General features: G+C 37.9%; 1 protein-coding gene across 4 annotated transcripts in view; it reads left to right on the top strand.

Moving 5' to 3' along the window:
* Positions 1-19,204, top strand: part of XPO7 (exportin 7) — an 88,234-nt gene that overhangs the window by 35,691 nt on the left and 33,339 nt on the right. The window contains exons 1-5 of one of the 4 annotated variants that reach the window (XM_050801468.1): positions 8,820-11,406; positions 11,951-12,097; positions 14,575-14,668; positions 15,223-15,389; positions 16,959-17,051. In XM_050801468.1, coding sequence (XP_050657425.1) covers positions 11,386-11,406; positions 11,951-12,097; positions 14,575-14,668; positions 15,223-15,389; positions 16,959-17,051 — 522 coding nt within the window. In that variant the 5' untranslated portion in view covers positions 8,820-11,385. Of the gene's footprint in view, positions 1-8,819; positions 11,407-11,950; positions 12,098-14,574; positions 14,669-15,222; positions 15,390-16,958; positions 17,052-19,204 lie in introns of those variants that run through there. The other 3 variants (XM_050801470.1, XM_050801471.1, XM_050801469.1) reach the window with 3 other exon arrangements.

Raw genomic sequence — 19,204 nt, 5'->3', positions numbered from 1 at the left:
CTAAGGCAGGAGAATCGCTTGAACCCGAGAGGTGGAGGTTGCAGTGAGCTGAGATCTTGCCACCGCACTCCAGCCTGGGCAACAGCGAGACTCCGTCTCAAAAAAATAAGATAGATAGATAGATAGATAGATAGATAGATAGATAGATAGATAGATAGATAGATAGATAGATAATAAATGTGTCCCTCTGCGGTATAGCTTACATAAGAACTCAAAAACAAATAGCTCTTGGAAACCAGAACTTAATGAAGTGAGTTTATACAACTCTTTCTCACATTTTGACTCCTTTAATATCTAGCCAGTAGGTTATCATTTTCTGAACTTCAGAAGTCAGTTGTTTGACCTTGCTTGCTATATGGTAAACACTATTTGTAAGGAAAAAGTTGATAAGACATTAAATTGATCACATCAATTTAAGTTATTTGAGATGTTGGTTAACATTCTTAGGAGTACTGAGCTATTACAGGATTTTTCTCCCAGTATAGACCTGCTTATAAAAATGCAGTTTTTAGGGAAATGGTAATATAGCAGAAAAGTTTTATTTACATACGTGGTTGTTTCACATTGCAAATTTGGGTTCTCAAATAGCTGGATATTGGCATCCTTTCTTCAAGTAATCTGCCTGGCCTGTATAATCTTTCATACTCAGCCATTTTCATAGTGGAGTACGTTGTTTTGGTCTTTTAATATTGTCCATGCAGAATCAAGTTCCATAAAAGGCATTAAAAACCTTCTTTTTATAAAGAAGGAGTGAAGGTGGCAAAAGCCAAGTATATTGGTTTTTTCTCCTCATCAGAATTCAAACTGTCTTTTGTCTTTGGAACATTAGTTAAAAATGGTGTGGCGCACCTTTGTAGAAAAACTTTCCAAATTTAAAGTACAGTGTTTACTTTGTCAATCGAGGGCTTTTCTGTGCACTAAACTTCAACATGGATTAAGGTGAAATCTTAAATGAGAATTCTCATCCAGGTATTCTGTCCTCAGGTTAAAGCAGGCAGTGGTGGCAGGGATCTTGGTGATGATTCTGTGAACATGACTTGTCCCTAAAGCCACACTGCTTGAATAAGACCTGGTTGCTCTTAATGGCCAACTCATAGTTGTTGTCCTGTGCCCTTTGCTGTCGTTCCAGGGGTTTCCTTGACGTCCCTCTTCTCTGTTGGGTTTCATAGGATCAGCATGGCTGTATAACTCATGACCTGTAGTCTTACCTTTTTTTTTTTTTTTTTTTTTTGAGACGGAGTCTCGCTCTCTCCAGGCTGGAGTGCAGTGGCGTGATCTCGGCTCACTGCAACCTCCGCTTCCTGGGTTTATGTGATTTTCCTGCCTCAGCCCCCAGAGTAGCTGGGACTACAGGTGCCCACCACCACGCCTGACTAATTTTGTATTTTTAGTAGAGACGGTATTTCACCATGTTGGCCAGGATGGTCTTGATCTCTTGACCTCGTGATCCATCCGCCTCAGCCTCCCAAAGTGCTGGGATTACAGGCGTGAGCCACTGCGCCTGGCCCCCGTGCTTACCTTTTTATGGAACTACACTTTACTTTGGTGTGAAGTATATTCCTTAGTAGCTCTTCAAAAAGGGGAGCATGGAGGACAGATTTTTGTGGCCTTACACCCTCAAAGATAGCTTTGTTCTAATCACACATGATTCCTTCCTTGACTGAGTATAGCCTCGTATGCTGGAGCTCTTTCTCTAGAGGATGTCATAGGAATTGTTCTGTTGGCTTCTTGCGTCCAGTGTTCCTTTTGTGATGTCCAGAGCCATCTGATTCCTGATCTTGTTTTGTTTTCTAAGTTTCTGTCTCTGCTAAAAGCAGCTTATAGAGTCTTCTCTCTGTCATCAGGTTTCTGAGGTTTCCTAGTGGTGTGCCTTGGGTGTGGGTTGACGTTCATGTATTATGCTGGCATTAGGTGGACACTTCATTCTGGCAACTGATGTTTTTCAGTTCTAGGAAGTTATCTCAAATTATTTTGTTCATAATTTCCTTTTCTTCACCATTCTCTGTTCTCTCTTTCTGTAACTCCTGTTAATTGGATATTAGGCCTGTGGAACTGGGTCTCTGATTTTTTTAAACTTTGCTCTTTCCATCTTGGTCATTTTGCTCTGTTGTCTGTGAGATTTTAACTTTATTTTCCCACCTTTCAATAGAATATTTTGTCTCTGTCATTGTATGTTTATTTTCTAACATCTCTTTTTATGTTCTTTGAATGTCTTTTTTTTTTTTTTTTTTTTTTTTAAAGCACAGCCTGTTATTCCACACTTGCAATATTGGGCTTAATTATATGTTTTCATCTTTCATTTTTTGGTCAAGTTTCCTTCTGCCTTTATAGTTTTTACTTGTTTCAGATTGCTTTTTGTGTGCTTGTTTAGCTCTCCATCTTCTATGTTGAAGGCTTTCTTCAGATTTCTGATAATACTTGATTATTTGCTCAGGATGAAGATTAAGATAATACAGAGTTGACTGGAAGCCCTGAAAACGTGGCGAGGCGTGTCTGCTGAGGCATCACAGCAGAGTAATCGGGTGTGCCATTTGTGGGGTAACCTGCATATTAGTGTATCTGCAACTTTTTGCTTTGTAGCTAATGAGATTCTCAGGGGAAAATCTTCCAAACTCCTTCCTAAAGAGTATGTCTGCTCACTGAAATTTCTCGGTGGAACCCAGTGAGGGAAGACTCAGCGGCACTCCCACTTCATCAACCTATTTGTTACAGGGTGCCCATAGCTTCAGATGTGATTTTGACTGGCTTGGTGTCTCCCAGTCCGAAGAGAGGGACAGTTACTGAGAGGCATACAGTGAGGAGGACTATCTGGGAATCTTAACTTCTCAAAGATACTTTCACCCTGTTTCTCCTTCTTTGGGCCACCCCACTTCACCTAAACATCTGAGCATGTAGTGTGAATGAGGTTTGTTTTCAGCTTTCCTCACTGCTGGCTAGGGATTTGGCTTTCTTAGGTCATTAAGTCAGTTACCATTGATTTTTCTATATTCCAAAATTATGTTGCTATTGTCCCGTTCCTGTCTTCCCTATCTATCTTTGTGGGATCGTGAGGATTTAGGGGTTTTGTTTTGTTTTTAATACCGTTAGTGTTGTGTTAGTTGGGTTTTGGGAGGGAGTAAAATTAGATATGTGATCAATCTGCCATTTTAATATGAAGCTCCTTTGAAAGCTTTGAGAGTTAGACTTACCCAATGTTAAGACATTCTTAGGAAGCTCTTACTCTGTGCCAGACACCCTTGTACTTTCCATTTCCATACCAGTGCATGCACTGTGCTCACTAAAGTCATAATTCATGCGTAATTAATACAACTGGCGATTTAAGCAAACATTTGAGACAGTTGTACGGACATTAATATGGAAATTACATAGGCTAACAAATACTTCTATTTGAACAAATACCTTTAAAAAGTGGCAATAAATATAATTAAGTTTCTATGGGGAAGTATGTGCTGAATCTCACCCAGTGATGCCAGAAATAGAACTGATCCTCATTGTTTGTTGTCATGTTCTATAAAGTCACCGAGAACACAGTTAGCAAATACTGACCCATTGCTCCTAGGGGAAGTATAGGATTAGATCCAGGCCAGCTCCTGGTCACCACATTTGCATCAAACAAGCAATATGTAACCATGTTTCATTTGTTATTTTGTTTAAAGATACTTTAACACATGTTGTTGATTTATTAACATTAAACTAATGGCCAAAAGCACAGTAACTCATGACTGAATGAAATTTATTTAACACACACAATTTCACCATAAGTTACATCACAGCCTTCTTGCACTTAGGAGCTAGATGTAGACAGCCCTTAGCACTCTGTGGGCCATTTTAAGCAGTGGAATTAGCAATAAAAAGCACAAAACTGCAAGAAACAAGCAGTGAAAAAAAAGACCCCATAAAGGACCTTACAGTTTTTAAATTGTGAAAGCTGAAACAGAAGGCAAAGCAAGGCCGGGCATGGTCGCACATGCCTATAATCCCAGTGCTTTGGGAGGCTGAGGCGGGCAGATGACCTGAGGTCAGGAGTTGGAGACCAGCCTGGCCAACATGGGGAAAACCCCATCTCTACTGAAAATACAAAAACCAGCCGAACATGGTGGCGCACACCTGAAATCCCAGCTCCTTGGGAGACTGAGGCAGCAGAGTCACTTGAACCCTGGAGGTGGAGGTTGCAGTGAGCCGAGTTCACGCCACTGCATTCCAGCCTGGGTGACAGAGCAAGACTCTGTCTCAAAAAAAAAAAAAAAAAAAGAGAAGGCAAAGCATGGCAGTGTTCAGCCTGAGCTGGGAATGTGTAAGTCAGGTAACTCAAATTGTTGATCACTGTGTCCATGTGCATGAATGACTGCGGAAGCACCCTGAGCGAATATCGATTTGAGGATTACAAATACATTTTAGTGAGTAGGTGAATTCACAAAACAGAATCTCCAAATAACAAGGATCAATTATATATTTTATCCCTGATGCCCCTGGCCCTACAGGGAAAGGGCGTTTATAATCCCCTTAGAAGAAACAGTGCAGATTTTGTGTGCATTTATGCAAGCAATAAAAAAGCTGCTCTTCAGAGGTTTTGATAGCCAGTATAATCGGATAATAGCCAGTAATAATTAGCAGTGCACACACATTACTTCATTGATTTTTACAACCTTGTAAAGTGGGTGTTATTTCTATGTAAAAGAAAGAGAAAACGTTTGAATGATTTGAGTAACTTAATCATGCTCCTACAGTAGATGGAGGGGTAGGGATTTGTCTGGCATGTAAAATCTTACCCATTACTCTGTATTGAATCAGCTCCAAAAGAAACCTTGTTCCTGTTGCTAGGTCACTGAAGTTGTTTGTGGGTAAAGATCCTGTGCTACAATCACAAGGATGTGAGTGTTACCCAATTTATTTTTTAAAATATCATTCTCACTTTAAAAAAAAAAATGTCCTAATCATCATTTTCATGATCATTTTAACTTTGGTGTTTGTTTACTTGGAATTCTGATTCACTAATATAATTAAAATATGAAGGATAGTATATTACAGTCAAAGAATTTTAGAACTGGAAGTGTCTTTTAAAAATCATAAAATAAAATGCATTTACTTTACCTATAGAGAAACTGAAGTTCCTGAAAGTTAACTCACCCACAGTCACACATTAAGACCAGTATCTAACGATCCAGTATCAACCAAACTCTTCTTTGCCTAAGTTTTATGTAGTTCCTTGTGTTTTAACCAAATTTGGTGAAGCAGTAGTACCCAAAGGTAAGCCCAAATCTGTTGTTCTATCATGCATGCTGCTTTTTAAATTTGACATCCAGGAATGAACCACTGATAGGAGACAAAATTGCGGGAGATCAAGAGGAGAAAACAGCTGTCTACAGAGGAGCCATGGGGAAGGAACTAAAGAGAACCTGCCCAGGAAAGCACTCCCTCTGTGACCCTTTGCAGACCCAGTGCTTTCAGAGCTTCTCATTTTTCATAGGAAGCTGGAAAACCAGATAGTGTGAAATATTGCCAACTGTGTCACTTTAAAACCACAGTGCAAGACAAAAACCAAAAATGACTGTGGGCCTGTTTCAGGGCGCCAGATTGAAACCTCTTCTTTAGCGGATTCACCTTGCCCTGCAGCTTTCATTCCTCTGCACCATTAGTGACAATGAGAAGGAATCCAAGCTAGTTTCTAGTGACAACTTAAGTGAATGCTTTTGGGTTAAACTTATAAGTCAATAAACCTTTAAGTGACTAGGTGCATTCTGGCTATTTACTTCATGAAATAATTTGTTTACATGTGTTTTGGCCACATATTACCCATAACACAAAGATCATCTGTGTTTATTACAAGTTAGAATTGATTAGTATTTTGAAGTAAATGTAGAATTTTGCAGTCTCATGTGGTAGCAGACTTGCCATCCTTATCTCATGCACACCAGGCTCTGGCATAGTATTATCACTTGCTGAAAATACATATTTTATCTTGTTTTACCGTAGTAGACATACACAGCATCTGCAACCAAAAGTGTTACTCACTGTCTTAGTCTTACCTTAGTTCTTCCTGAGAAATGAATGGGAGTCATGGTTATAAAAACATTTAGTGTTGTAAAACTAAAGCATTCTGAATCTGAAGTGCAGCTGTAGGTTGTTGATGAAAACTTCTTTTCCATTAGTATTAAAAAGTAATCTATGACAATAAGTAACTAGAAAATTTGGGCAGAACTATGGCATTCATCCATACATATACAAAAATACATGAATTATAAATGTACAAATAATTAAAATATGCAAATTAGAAATACACAAACTCAGTGAATTTTCACAAACTGCACATGCCTGGGTAGCCAGCACACAAATTAAGAAATGAAACATCCATACTGCTATTGATGGGCATTTGGCTTTCTATTTGGGAACTGTTAACGTTTAGTGCTGCCATGAGTGAGCTTAGTATGCATCTCTATTGAGTGTATATCTAGGAGCGGAATAGCTGGGTTGTAGGGTGTTTTTTGTTGTTGTTGTTGTTTTTTGAGACAGAGTCTTACTGTGTCACCCAAGCTGGAGTACAGTGGCATGATCACAGCTCACTGCAGTCTTGACCTTCCAGACTTGTGCAATCCTCCTGCCTCAGCCTCTTGAATACTTGGGATGACAGGGACACACTGCCATGCCCAGCTAATTTTTTTGTTGTTATTATTTGTAGAGACAGAGTCTCCCTGTATTGCCCAGGCTGGTCCCGAACTCCTGGGATCAAGCAGTCCTCCCATCTCAGCCTCCTGAAGTGCTGGGATTATAGGTGTGAGCCACTGTGCACAGCCTCCATATGTGTACCTTTACACTCCCAGTTTTCCAGTGTATTTGAATCAATTCAGACTAAATTAGCAACATACGAGTTCTAGTTGTTCCACATGCTAACTAACACTTGATGTTGGCTTTTTCATTTTAGTCATTTTTTTCATTTCGTTTTGTTTCTCTGAGACAGAGTCTCACTCTGTCGCCCAGGCTGGAGTGCAGTGGTAGGATCAGTGGCAGGATCTTGGCTCACTGCAGCCGCCACCCCGAGTAGCTGGGACTACAGGCACACGCCACCACATTCAGCTAAGTTTTGTACTTTTAGTAGAGACGGGGTTTCATCACATCGGCCATGCTGGCCTCAAACTCCTGATGTCATGTGATCTGCCTGCCTCAGCCTCCCGAAGTCCTGGGATTACAGGCGTGAGCCACCACGCCCTGCCTCATTTTAGTCATTCTAATGGCTATCTCATCGTGGTTTGAATTTACATTCCCTGATGATTATTGAGGTTGCACACCTTTTCATTTGTTTATTGGCTGCTTGGCTTATTCTCTTGTAAAGTACGTAAACAAGTATTTGGCACTGACTTGGTAAACTTTTTCCATAAAGTGAGTTTAAAAAATAAATAGTGTACATTTATAAACATTCAAAGAGCAAGCTAGTTTGCCCTGTGAACTCCATTGTAGTAAGTAACTTTTGAGAGGTCTACTGATACATCTGTAAACCAAGACGACTTTGGCCACCACGATTGCCTTTCGTATAAATTTATAAACAAGAAGAACCCTTGAATATGCTTTTCAGGCCACTGAGGCTACCAGCATTGGTAAGAAAAAAGAAAATAAAATTAGTAATAAATGCAAATGCAGTTTTTTGGTTTTTAGCTTTGGGAATAGCTTTTTGTCTGTTTGTTTTTATGAATTGTTATATGAATTCTGATTGGTAACAGAATCAGCTGTTAACTAGTAAAATGTTACTAATGTGAAGAGTTAATTTAGGAAAAGAATGTAGCTTAAATTGCCCTTTTAAAAAATGCTTATCTTTACAGTTGTTAGGATTTTTTTTCTGCTTACAGAGGAATACGTGGTTGTGGTCAAAATTTCCAAGGTTACAGAAATTGAATATTCTCACCTCCCAGAGACAATTAAGTTTGGTTTGTGTTCATCCAGGTTTTCTTCTATAAATTTACTAACATGTATCACAAATGGTAATAAACTCAACATACTGTTTTGCCATTTGTCTTCTAATCTAACAATAATTGTTGTTATTGAATTTTTAAAGTTTCTTTTATTATCTATGATAATTGGATACTCAATTACTGACTAAAAGAATGCCTTGTTAAATAGATAAAAATGTAATTTATATGTCAGTTAACCTTCTAGGTCCTTAAAATGATTCATTTTCTGGCACGGTCCGGTATAAATATTTTAATTTACTCAATACAGTGTTTCCCAGTACACAGAAAAATTGCAACTAAGGGGGATGTAAATTAAAAGGGTTTGTGAAAAGGGTGAAAGTGGCTTGGGTTTTTGACCATTCTTTTTATATTTGTGGCATTAGAATTATGATAATTCAGCTACAGAATTGGTAAATCTACTCTAAGTTTGCTAGAACTTCTCTGGATTGAGCCTATATTTTGTAACATGATGGCAGCTTCTGCTCATCTCTGATGGCCGGGTGGCAGTCAGGTTAAGAATGTGCTCTTCAGAACACCTGCAGATCTGACTGGTCACCCAAGGATTATGCTTGTGTCTAGTTCAGTACTCAGTATTATTGGGAGTGTCATTAACTCCTTCCTAAAAGCAAGAATCCTGGTCTCTGATTGGAACTCTCCATGTGGATTTTTTTTAAGCAGTGAGGCTAATTTTAAAATATAGACCGGGCACGGTGGCTCACACCTATAATCCCAGCACTTTGGGAGGCCATGCCGGGCAGATCATGAGGGCAGGAGTTCAAGACCAGCCTGACCAATATGGTGAAACCCCATCTCTACTAAAAATATAAAAAATTAGCCAGGTGTGGTGGCACGCGCCTGTAGTCCCAGCTACTTGGGAGGCTGAGGTAGGAGAATTGCTTGAACCTGGGAGGCAGAGGTTGCAGTGAGCCAAGATTGCACCACTGCACTCCAGTCTCTGGGCGACAGAGTGAGACTCCATCTCAAAAAAAAAGTATAACCACTGGGCTATTTAAAGAGCACTTCGATACAAATAAAGTAAAATCTGAGGTATTCTGCTTTGTGGAGTAATATAACATCTAATGTACAAACAAAATCTTTATTTTCCCCTAATTTAGAGGCAACTTGCCAGACAAATTACTATATTCTAAGGTCTGTAATCTCAACAAATCTCGCCTTATGTTGAAATAAGAATAACTTAGCTGCATATCCTCTATCCAAGTTGAATAGACTAAAATACTGGTGTTGCCAGATATTAAAGAAGATGCATTATTTTAATACCTTCATCGTAATTGTTGTTGGTGAAATCGGTCTGATTCTAGGTTTGGGAATTAATCCTCTTGAGTTTCTTATGCTAAAAAGCAGTATTTTGCTAGCTGAAGATCACCTTTCACTTTTATAAAGCATTTTACCAAATGTGCTTTTCTGTTTCAGCGAGACCAGGCAGAATTTTCTCCGTGGATTATAGGCAATTTTTCAGGAACAGAAAATAGACATTCTTCTCTGGAGGATTTTCTCTGACCAAAGTGGCATCACAGAATAGATATCCTTAATAAGAACTGACGAATAGGAAAACACTTGACATAGATGTTATCATGCCAAGGAGAGTGCCGTGGTGTGTTTTTGGCCACCCTTAGTGTGAAGTACTGGTTTTAATAGCTAATCAAATAATTGTAGGATAAATTATTTTATGCTAGGCCAAAAAGAAGGTGATTCAAAAGAACCTAACCATTAGTTTTGTTTGGGAAACGCTGGTAACTAAAAAACCATAAATGTTAATGTCTCATTCCTCTCTCCTTCATTGGTAGTGTGGGCAACCCAAAGAAAATGACCCTGTTTTTCAGATGTTTCCACTAATTGTTTGGGAAAACATAATTGTTTCCCATTTGTTCTTCTGGGAACAAAAAAAAAATGGAGCTGTCGTTCTTCAAACTGTGTAAATGGTCAAATTGCGTTTTTGTTTTTTAAACAGTCTTGTTTCCTGAGCTGAGAATGCATTACCAGACTTACCCTGCAGTATGTTTTGTCTGCTAAATTAAAGCAAATCAAAACAAAACAACAACAAAAAGCCCACCATAACCTGCATGTAGGTTTTTAGCAGTAAGGAATTACCTGTGACAGATGCTTAGCCATTGTCATGTGAACAACTTTGTTGTAATAAACATAAACAAGAGTTGCATGGGGGAACCATGGGAACTGATTGATCAGACTTTTAAGAAGAGCCATTATACCGTAAGCATCAGGACTGTTTAGGGAGTGTCTGTTCAGGATGTTGGAAAGCTCAGTGTGTGATGGCTGTGGAGGTTCTGAGGCTGCTGCTACTCCCGGATACCTGATGCCAGGTTTTATAGCAGCTTACGTTTTAGTTACAGTGTCTTTCTCTTGATGTCTTTCTTGTTACCTATTTTCCTAAATAATTTTTTTCAATAAGGTCTTGAGCAGTACTGGCAAGCATAAAAATGGCTTTTGCATGTATTTTATGGAATGTATGTAATTAGCCTTATCTTCTACTTGTGTTCATAAGCCATGTGAATAAACTCAGGTCCTACTTGTAGAACTTTATTGCTTGAGATCTGACTTTGCAATTGCAATTTTCTCCATGCTCTTGAATTGAAGAAGATATTAAGTGGGACCCCTGGAAATCAGAAACAGGTTAAACATAAGCCTAATCAAAGTCCCAAGATTATTCGAAAGATGGTTTATTTTGTTTTAAGGGCAAGGTTGTTGTGTTTGTTCTTTTGGGGGCTCTCTGAAGTGAGACTGATGATCTTAGGGTGTCAGTATTCATCGTTCTTGTTTCCTTTCAGTTAGTGTTGGAAATTTATTAACCAGGTTGAGTAAAATATGAATCCTGCCCTAAGGGCTTTCCTGCTTAGTGGAAAAGCTGTGATTTATAAAGACACAGTGTAATGAAATAAAGTGATAATGAAAAGCCTTGGGCAGACTGGCTGTGTAATGTATTTTAGGCAATTTACACAGGTTGGTTTAATTATTATTATTTTTGTTCTTGTCAGAATTGTCCTTTCTAATAGTAGGATCTCTCAGACTATCCTTGCTGCTGGTGAAAATAGGCTCCAGTTTTTTCTTAAAGTCCAAACCATTCCTTTAAAGGCTAACAGATGTTTACTCTCCACTTCAGTCAGTGAAAGGTGATATTTAAGTATAGTCTTAACTAGTTACTTTCCTCTTTGCCTTTAAATACCACATTAAGTGCAAGTATATATGCATCCCTGTGGGTTTTTGACCAAAGCACACACCCATACCCCTTCCTGCCTCCCTGGAACTGGTTCAAGATTTGGAGAGAAGAGTGTGCTTGTGGGTGTTTCCCTTGTCTTATCTCTAAGTGAGCATATGCTAGGGTTGAATTTATTTTGATCCTTTCATTTTAAATTTGGAACCGAAGTAAGAGTTTAAAGTGCAACAGAAGAGAGTCTGCTGAACTTTAGACATGAGGGATCCAGGGAGGAAGGTGCGTAAATACATCCTGAAGCTTTCTCTAGAGGTTTTCTCATACAGATGACCATCTTTACACATATACAGTATTGTAAGCTAATAACTACTATTCAAAGGAATATTTAAAGCTATATGAAAATGTATGTGGCACTTATGTCATGTTTATGTGCTTAATTTTAGTAGCCGTGCCTCTAGTATTTCACACTTTTTACATTAATAGCAGAATAAGTAAATTCTGAATTTTTATTTGAAAGCCTTTTAGGAAGGCTTAGGAGGCTGGGTATTTGTAAGGGGAAAAATGTATCATGTATGATTGATCTTCAAGGGAATGATGAAAAAGTATATAGGTATTTTAAGCATTTTATCATTTTTTCTTCTATAGCATCAGATAAAGAGACCTATAAATGGTTATTAGGTGAATGTTACCCAGGTCCTCCTCAGAGTTCAGAAGCAATTCTTTCTTTACTGATTATTATTTATCTTTGTTCGTTAATTTTAAGCACAGTTGCTTGCATTTGTAGTAGGCTGAACTGATTTCTTTCCTGACTGATCTTTTCCAGAGCCTGGCCCAACTAGAGAATCTGTGCAAACAGCTGTATGAAACCACAGACACAACCACTCGACTCCAGGCAGAGAAAGCCTTGGTTGAATTTACCAACAGCCCCGATTGCCTGAGCAAGTGCCAGCTACTCCTCGAAAGAGGAAGTGTGCGTAAGATCTGAAAATCCTAAAGGATAACGGGCACTTAGGAAACTTTATTCTGGTTGTCTGTGTAGGGATGGCTTGGGATAGCTTCTGTTTCCTGATTTTTCTAGGTGTCCCTGACTTATTTTCACTTTTAAAAAGTACCATACTTACCAGGTTGGCAAAACGGCCATACAGCCTCATCAAGAAAATCTCTTTGAACATGCATTTCTGTTCTGTAATTTTTCATCCTAAATTTCCAGAACTTGTTTTCTGCTTTTACATTTAAGTGCCATATCCTATCCTTTCCAGAATAAGATAGGACTGTAGATAAATGACCTTTTTATTATGTATTTTTTTTTTTTTTGAGACGGAGTTTCCTCTTGTTGCCCAGGCTGGAGTGCAATGGCGCAATCTCGGCTCACTGCAACCTCCACCTCCTGGGTTCAAGCGATTCTCCTGCCTCAGCCTTCCGAGTGGCTGGTATCACAGGCATGCACCACCAAGCCTAGCTAATTTTGTATTTTTTTTTTAGTAGGGACGGGCTTTCTTCATGTTGGTCAGGCTGGTCTCGAACTCCTAAGGTGATCCACCAGCCTCGGCCTCCCAAAGTGCTGGGATTACAGACGTGAGCCTCTGCACCCAGCCAATAAATGACATTTTTAATCCGAAGTCCTAATACAAGATCCTCAGTCTTCTCTGTGTTTTGTGTCCTCTCTGCCACAGCTGCTGTTTATTGCCTTGCAAGTCCAGGAACAGTGACCTTGACAATGAAATTACAGGAGATTGTAGGATTTTAAATGGAATTAGAACCTCCTCCAGCTTAAAAATGTCATTGCAGTGATCAAAATAATGTTCCTAATGAGATATAATTTGATAAAATCACTATCTTTGGCAAGATGGAAGTGTTGGGAAGGGCAGGATCCCCCCAGGGTCCCATGAAAGGGCATCATGAGAGGCAGATCCCAGCTAGACTTCGGCAGCAAGCACTGGCCTTCTTTAAATAAAGTGGCAACGTACAGTGCAGTCCTCATATTTTCCCTAATCCTCAAACAGCTTCCCAGTCATGCTTACCTATATTACGCTCTTTCACAGATGAAAGAGAAGACACCAAGAAAAGGCACATATATTAGCCATCATTCTTGTGTGTGTGAAAAAAGAAATGATAATGCCATGTGGTATTCTGAACAACAGTAATCCCTAAAGAATTAGTTAATCGAAATTTGCTTTCCAAAAGTTTCCATAAGACTGGAATGAAATGTGAAAAAATGAAAGTTAATTGGTTGAAAGGATAGAATCCTAGTTGACTTTATTTTTGACTTTTTATAAGTATCATAATATTGTTTATACAATAAATAGAACAAATTATAATTGGTTGAAATTATCCCTTAGTAGCTGAGGGATATAACTTTTTCCCCAAGTATCTGAATGATACAAAGTCATGGTCAGAGATTGTGTGGTGGTCTGTTCTGAGTTTTATGCACATAGTGTTTTATATATTTCTCTTAAATCACTTGGTGTTTGGATTGATGCGCTTGTATTTGTCCTGTGGGAGATGCCCAGCTAGCTCTGCCAGCTAACTCCTGCTGGAGCGACAGTACAGTCTCTCTCACCACTAATCTTATACCTGGTGGTATTATGTAATACTAACATAAATGGATAGTCTGAAGGACTACCATCTTAAGGACTTTCTGTGTCATAGAAAATTGTCCTTGACCCTTGATTAAAATATTTTAATGGTTCTGAGCCTGTTCCTGATTTATGGCATTGTATATAATATAGCCACATGGAGGAATTCTTCCATGGCTCCTTTTTAGGCATTTTGATCAAATGGAATGCTTTGAGTCTCCATAAGGTTAATACTTGTTAAAGCCACATTTGAGAATGTGATGAAGCTATTCCATTGCTTAAGGCATAATTTTTATTTCTCACAAATAACCTTAAGTTTACTTTTAAACTATCATATACATTTCCCAGCACAATAGCTGATTGATAGCTGCACTGATGGAAAGATACAATTTGGAGATTAATTATACAGCATAGTATGGTGGTTTCCTCTAATAATTCTTTTCTTTTTTCTCTAATATCATGCCATAGAAATATTTTGAGGTGAAACTGTTTGAAATATCATTATAACAGATACTGAGGGGAGATTTCTTGGTTTAAATAAGGGGAGAGATTTTTTTTTTCTAATCTCTCTCTTTCTGAAAAGATGCCGTCTAGTGTCTGTCCCTCAGAGTGAAGCAGATATCTGTATTAGATTCAGTTTGATCATACTGCTACTTTATCTTTCCCATTGTTCATTGTTGAAGTCAGCTAAATAAACTTATGCTATGTGGTTCATTTTTCCTCAGAGCAGTAGACCCTCTAAAATCCAGAGGATCAAATCTGCCAAAACTGATTGCCTTTTCTTGAGTCTGAGCACAGATCTCCAAGTTAAAAACCTTGTGGCTGGCTTGCTCAAAACAATTTTAAGTCCTTTTTCCCTCTCTTTTCACAGTCCTCTTACTCCCAGTTACTGGCAGCTACATGCCTTACCAAGCTTGTATCACGCACAAACAACCCCTTACCATTGGAACAGCGAATAGATATTCGTAAGTGGAAAATTTTCTGTTTTGTCTTGAAGAAAATAGTTTGTTTAGTGATGCGCTAGTAATAGTCAAATGTATGTGTTTGTTCAGTGATGTGCTGAGATTGCTAACCATACAAAAATGTCTAGAATCCAGCTTGTTTCCAGAATTTGGGGCTTATGAAAGTGAAGGGCCCAACGCAATTCTGAATAAAGCCTAAGTCCTCCCTTTTGTCATCAGAAGATTTCTTTCATTCATCTTTTCTTTACTGTCGCTAATAACTAAGAAAAACATTGTTAACGATTTTGAATTCTGTGTAGACCACATTCTTTAGCTACCTAGGAGTAGAGTCATAGTGGCTATACTGCAAATTCTTCACGTGACAAAATAAAATTCTGAATTAGAACACCTACTAATCTTAAATTTGGAACAGTAGCATAAAGAATTAAGACAGTTTGGGTTAAATAGTCTAAATTTATAATTTCTTGGCCATTTAGCATGTCTAAAGATATACACCCTTCTCTGGCAGAGCTTTCTATTATGTGGATTGGTTTTGTTTGTTGTTTTTTTTTTAATAGGGAACTATGTGCTCAACTACCTTGCCACTCGGCCAAAGTTGGCTACTTTCGTGACACAAGCACTTATTCAGTTATATGCCAGAATCACAAAACTGGGCTGGTTTGACTGTCAGAAGGATGACTATGTCTTCAGAAATGCAATCACAGATGTCACAAGGTTTTTACAGGTACAGTGTATATATTTGATGTAATGGGAATGACAGAGCCAGCATATACATATATATAAACACACACACACGCTTATGCGCTTATCTACTTTTTAAACATGACACAAAATAGAATTATTTGATATATTCTCTTCTGCATGTTTTTTACCCTTAGTGTGTCTTGGTAGTGTTTGCATGTTGGCAAAAACAAACCTTGTCTCAGTCTTTCAAATCCCTATATATGGTCCCAAGTGAAAATATGATAATTTAATTAATTAGTTAATATTTTATAGATGGGCATTTCCTGGGTTTTTTTTTTGTTTGTTTTTTGTTTTTTGAGTGTTAAATTAATACTTCAGTGAGTAGCCCCGTAGATTTATTTTGAATAAGTGTGTTTGTAGGGTCAATTCCTAGCCTAGGAAAGATATTTCCAAGTTATCTTCAAAAAAGTTATACAGCATGCACTTCATAATGATGTTTTGGTCAACAGTAGACCACATACACAACAGCAGTCCCATAAAATTATAATGGAGCCTAGTGATGTTGAACTGTCTTAATGTCGTGGCACAATTTATTTTTTAAGTAAATTTAGTGTAGCCTAAGTGTACATATTTATAAAGTCTGTAGTGGTGTACAGCAATGTTCTCGGCCTTCACATCCACTCACCACTCACTCACTGACTCACCCAGAACAACTTTCAATCCTGTAAGCTTCATTCATGGTAAGCGCCTAGACAGGTGTAGCTTTTTTGAAAAAAATCTTTTATGCTGTATTTTTACTTTATCTTTGCTATGTTTAGGTACACAAACACTTACCATTGTTATAGTTGCCCACAGTGTAGTCATGTGGTATACAAGTTTGTGCCTAGGAACAATAGCCTGTACCATATAGCCTAGGTGTGTAGTAGACTGTACCACGTAGGTTTTTGTAAGTACACTCTATGATGTTAGCACAACAGTGAAATCCTCTAATAACACATTTCGTAGAATGTGTCGCCATCATTAAGTGACTCATGACTGTATCTACTTCCACCAACAGTTGATAAGAGGACCTGCTTACCTCAGCCCTGGAAGCTAAACTTTTTACTTTTTCCCATTTAATAGGTTAAAAAAATTGGTATCTTATTGTTTGGGTTATGAGTGAGACAAATTTTCATATGCTTGTATTTATTGCTTATATTTGTTTTTCTGTGAACTTCTATTTATATCTTAAGCACATTTCCTCACATTCTTTACCTTTTGCTTATTGTTGTATACAGTCTCTTTGTAAAATGTGTTGCTTACTTGTCATTTACTTTAGTGATGTATTTTGCAATTTACCTTTTTAAAATGTATGTGCTATAATGTTTATGGGAATTTTTTTAATGTAAAAGTTTTAAATTTTGATGAAGTCAGATTTCTCAGTGTTCCTTTGTGGTGACAGTTAGGTTTTATGTCCAGCAAAAAAACAGTTTTATGATTCCTTGCTGCCTTGTCTAGGCAGTTTTACTAATGACACAGGAGGCCATCATTCAAAAGTATGAGTGCATGCCAAATGCCAAAACCGAGCACCCATGACAGCTCTTTCTACCTTATGCTTTTTTTTAACCAGGATAGTGTTGAATACTGCATCATTGGTGTCACAATTTTATCTCAGCTAACCAATGAAATTAATCAAGTAAGTGCTACAGCCTTCCTCATTGAAGTAAGTGCCATATTTTTTCTTAGTATTGGTGTTTTCTGCTGTGTGTGGGATGATCTTTTTTGGCAGTTGTGTGCTTTTGCGGTAAGTGATTAATGCCCTTTTGAAACAAAATAGTTCCATTGGGTTTTCCTCTGTAAGTGCAACTCACTTTTTGTCCTGTTCCCCTTCTGTCTCCAGGTTATTTTCCCCTTTTCCATTTTAGCTTTTTTTTTTTTTTTTTAATTGGTACTAATTTTCATTTTAGAGATAAAAGCGATCCCAGCACTTTGAGAGGCCAAGGCAGGCGGATCACCTGAGGTCAGGAGATCCAGACCAGCCTAGCTAACATGTTGAAACCCCGTTTCTACTAAAAACAAAAAATTAGTCGGGCGTGGTGGCATGTACCTGTAGTCCCAGCCACTCGGGAGGCTGAGGCAGGAGAATCGCTTGAACCCGGGAGGCGAAGGTTGCAGTGAGCCAAGATCGTGCTATTGCACTCCAGCTTGGGCAACAAGAGTGAAACTCCATTTCAAAAAAAAAAAAAAAAAAAAGGGGTGAAATACTACTGCTTTGCCCATGAAAGAGAATGACTTCAAAAAAGGGACCATAAAGGTCGACCTTTTGTGTGCCCCTTCTGCTCCTGTATACCTTGAAAGTTTTAAATGGTCATTGATGTCACAGAATACTACAGAGGAAACACCAGTGGCTTTCTTTTGCCCTGGCTATATTTTAGTCATTTACTTTTTTATCCAGCTAAAAATTTGTGATTATAGAACAGGCCCGTATCAATATTAGTTATAACATCTCACCCTTAAGTTGGAAGCATATTAATGATATTAGCATTACTTTTGCTATTGCTCATAATTCTGCAGACATTTTTATTAACCCTGAGAAATCTTAACTGTGAGTTGGTCCTATTTCAAATGTGTTAGCTGAGAGCCTGTGTAAATTGGGAGTCCATGTTGTGTTCTCTTGCCACATGCAGTCCCCATTGTGATCAGTAATTACCAAAATAATAACAGCTTACACTTTTGAGTGATCACTGTTACCACCATTCTAAGCACTTTATAGTAACTAATTTTATTCTCGAAACAGTCATGTGAGGTAGGTACTGTGTTTATCCCATTTTCTGGATCAGGAAACTGAGGCACATAAAGATGAAATCATTTGCCTAAGGTTTCACAAGCAACGAATGTGATTCAAACCCAAATAGTCTTATCCTAGAGCCTGTGTTCTTAACAACTAATGTGCTGTTTAACCACTCTTACCTTTGCAGCAGAAGAGCAGATGCATTAACTAAGGATAGAGATTGTGGACTTAATGTTTTCCCCTTTGAAGCTTGGCCCCACAGAGTACATACATTTTGATATATGTATAATAAAAAACTTTTCAAGATTTTACTTTTCTAAGAAAATGATGAAATTGTGTGTACCATTTAGTGTGTAGTCATTCTCTGTATTATGATCAGTATAACAGATTATATGATATATAATTTAGCAAGACCTTTATTATGTAAGACACATGATAACACAATGACAGAAGCAAAAATTGGAGAATATTTTGAGCCTCTAAATCATTTGAATTTTCCATTGTTTTGTGATTGTCAGATTCAAAAAAGAAAGTATATTTCTGCCACTATTCTTACTTAGAACCTAGAAATAAAATTAGGAAGACTGGTTTGTCAGTAATCTTGGCTGTGTTACACTTTAATGTGGCAAAAACAAAATGAGTCTCCTCTTGGATGAATTGATCAGTAAACAGAAGAGATTTAAGCTTTCAGTACGTGGTTAGACTGAAAATACTCTTGACAACTTTGAAGTTATTTTATTCCACATGTTGAGTACCTACTGTGTGTTAGGACTAGGAGCATTCTAAAGAAGTAAAAGATTTAGTTCTTAGCCACAAAAACATTTATAATTTAGCTGAAAACACAAGAACAGCGAAATAAGAGACCAATACAACCACTTAAATTAAATTTTCACTTCTGCGTTATAGACAATATGTTGAAATAGGTTAGAAAAGGAGGCAAATATTATGGGCTGTTGTCATTTGGAAATTCTGCAGTAACTTCACGTTGAGGTTTTGTTTTTATTTTTGTTTTTGTTTTGAGTTTTGCTTACCAAAATCAAAGCCTCGTTACTCTGTCTGTGGGTGTTTAAGAGACAGGATCTCAC

This window comes from Macaca thibetana, chromosome 8, assembly GCF_024542745.1.
Source record: "Macaca thibetana thibetana isolate TM-01 chromosome 8, ASM2454274v1, whole genome shotgun sequence".
Lineage (NCBI taxonomy): Eukaryota > Metazoa > Chordata > Mammalia > Primates > Cercopithecidae > Macaca > Macaca thibetana.
This window is presented reverse-complemented; position numbering and strand designations above follow the sequence as displayed.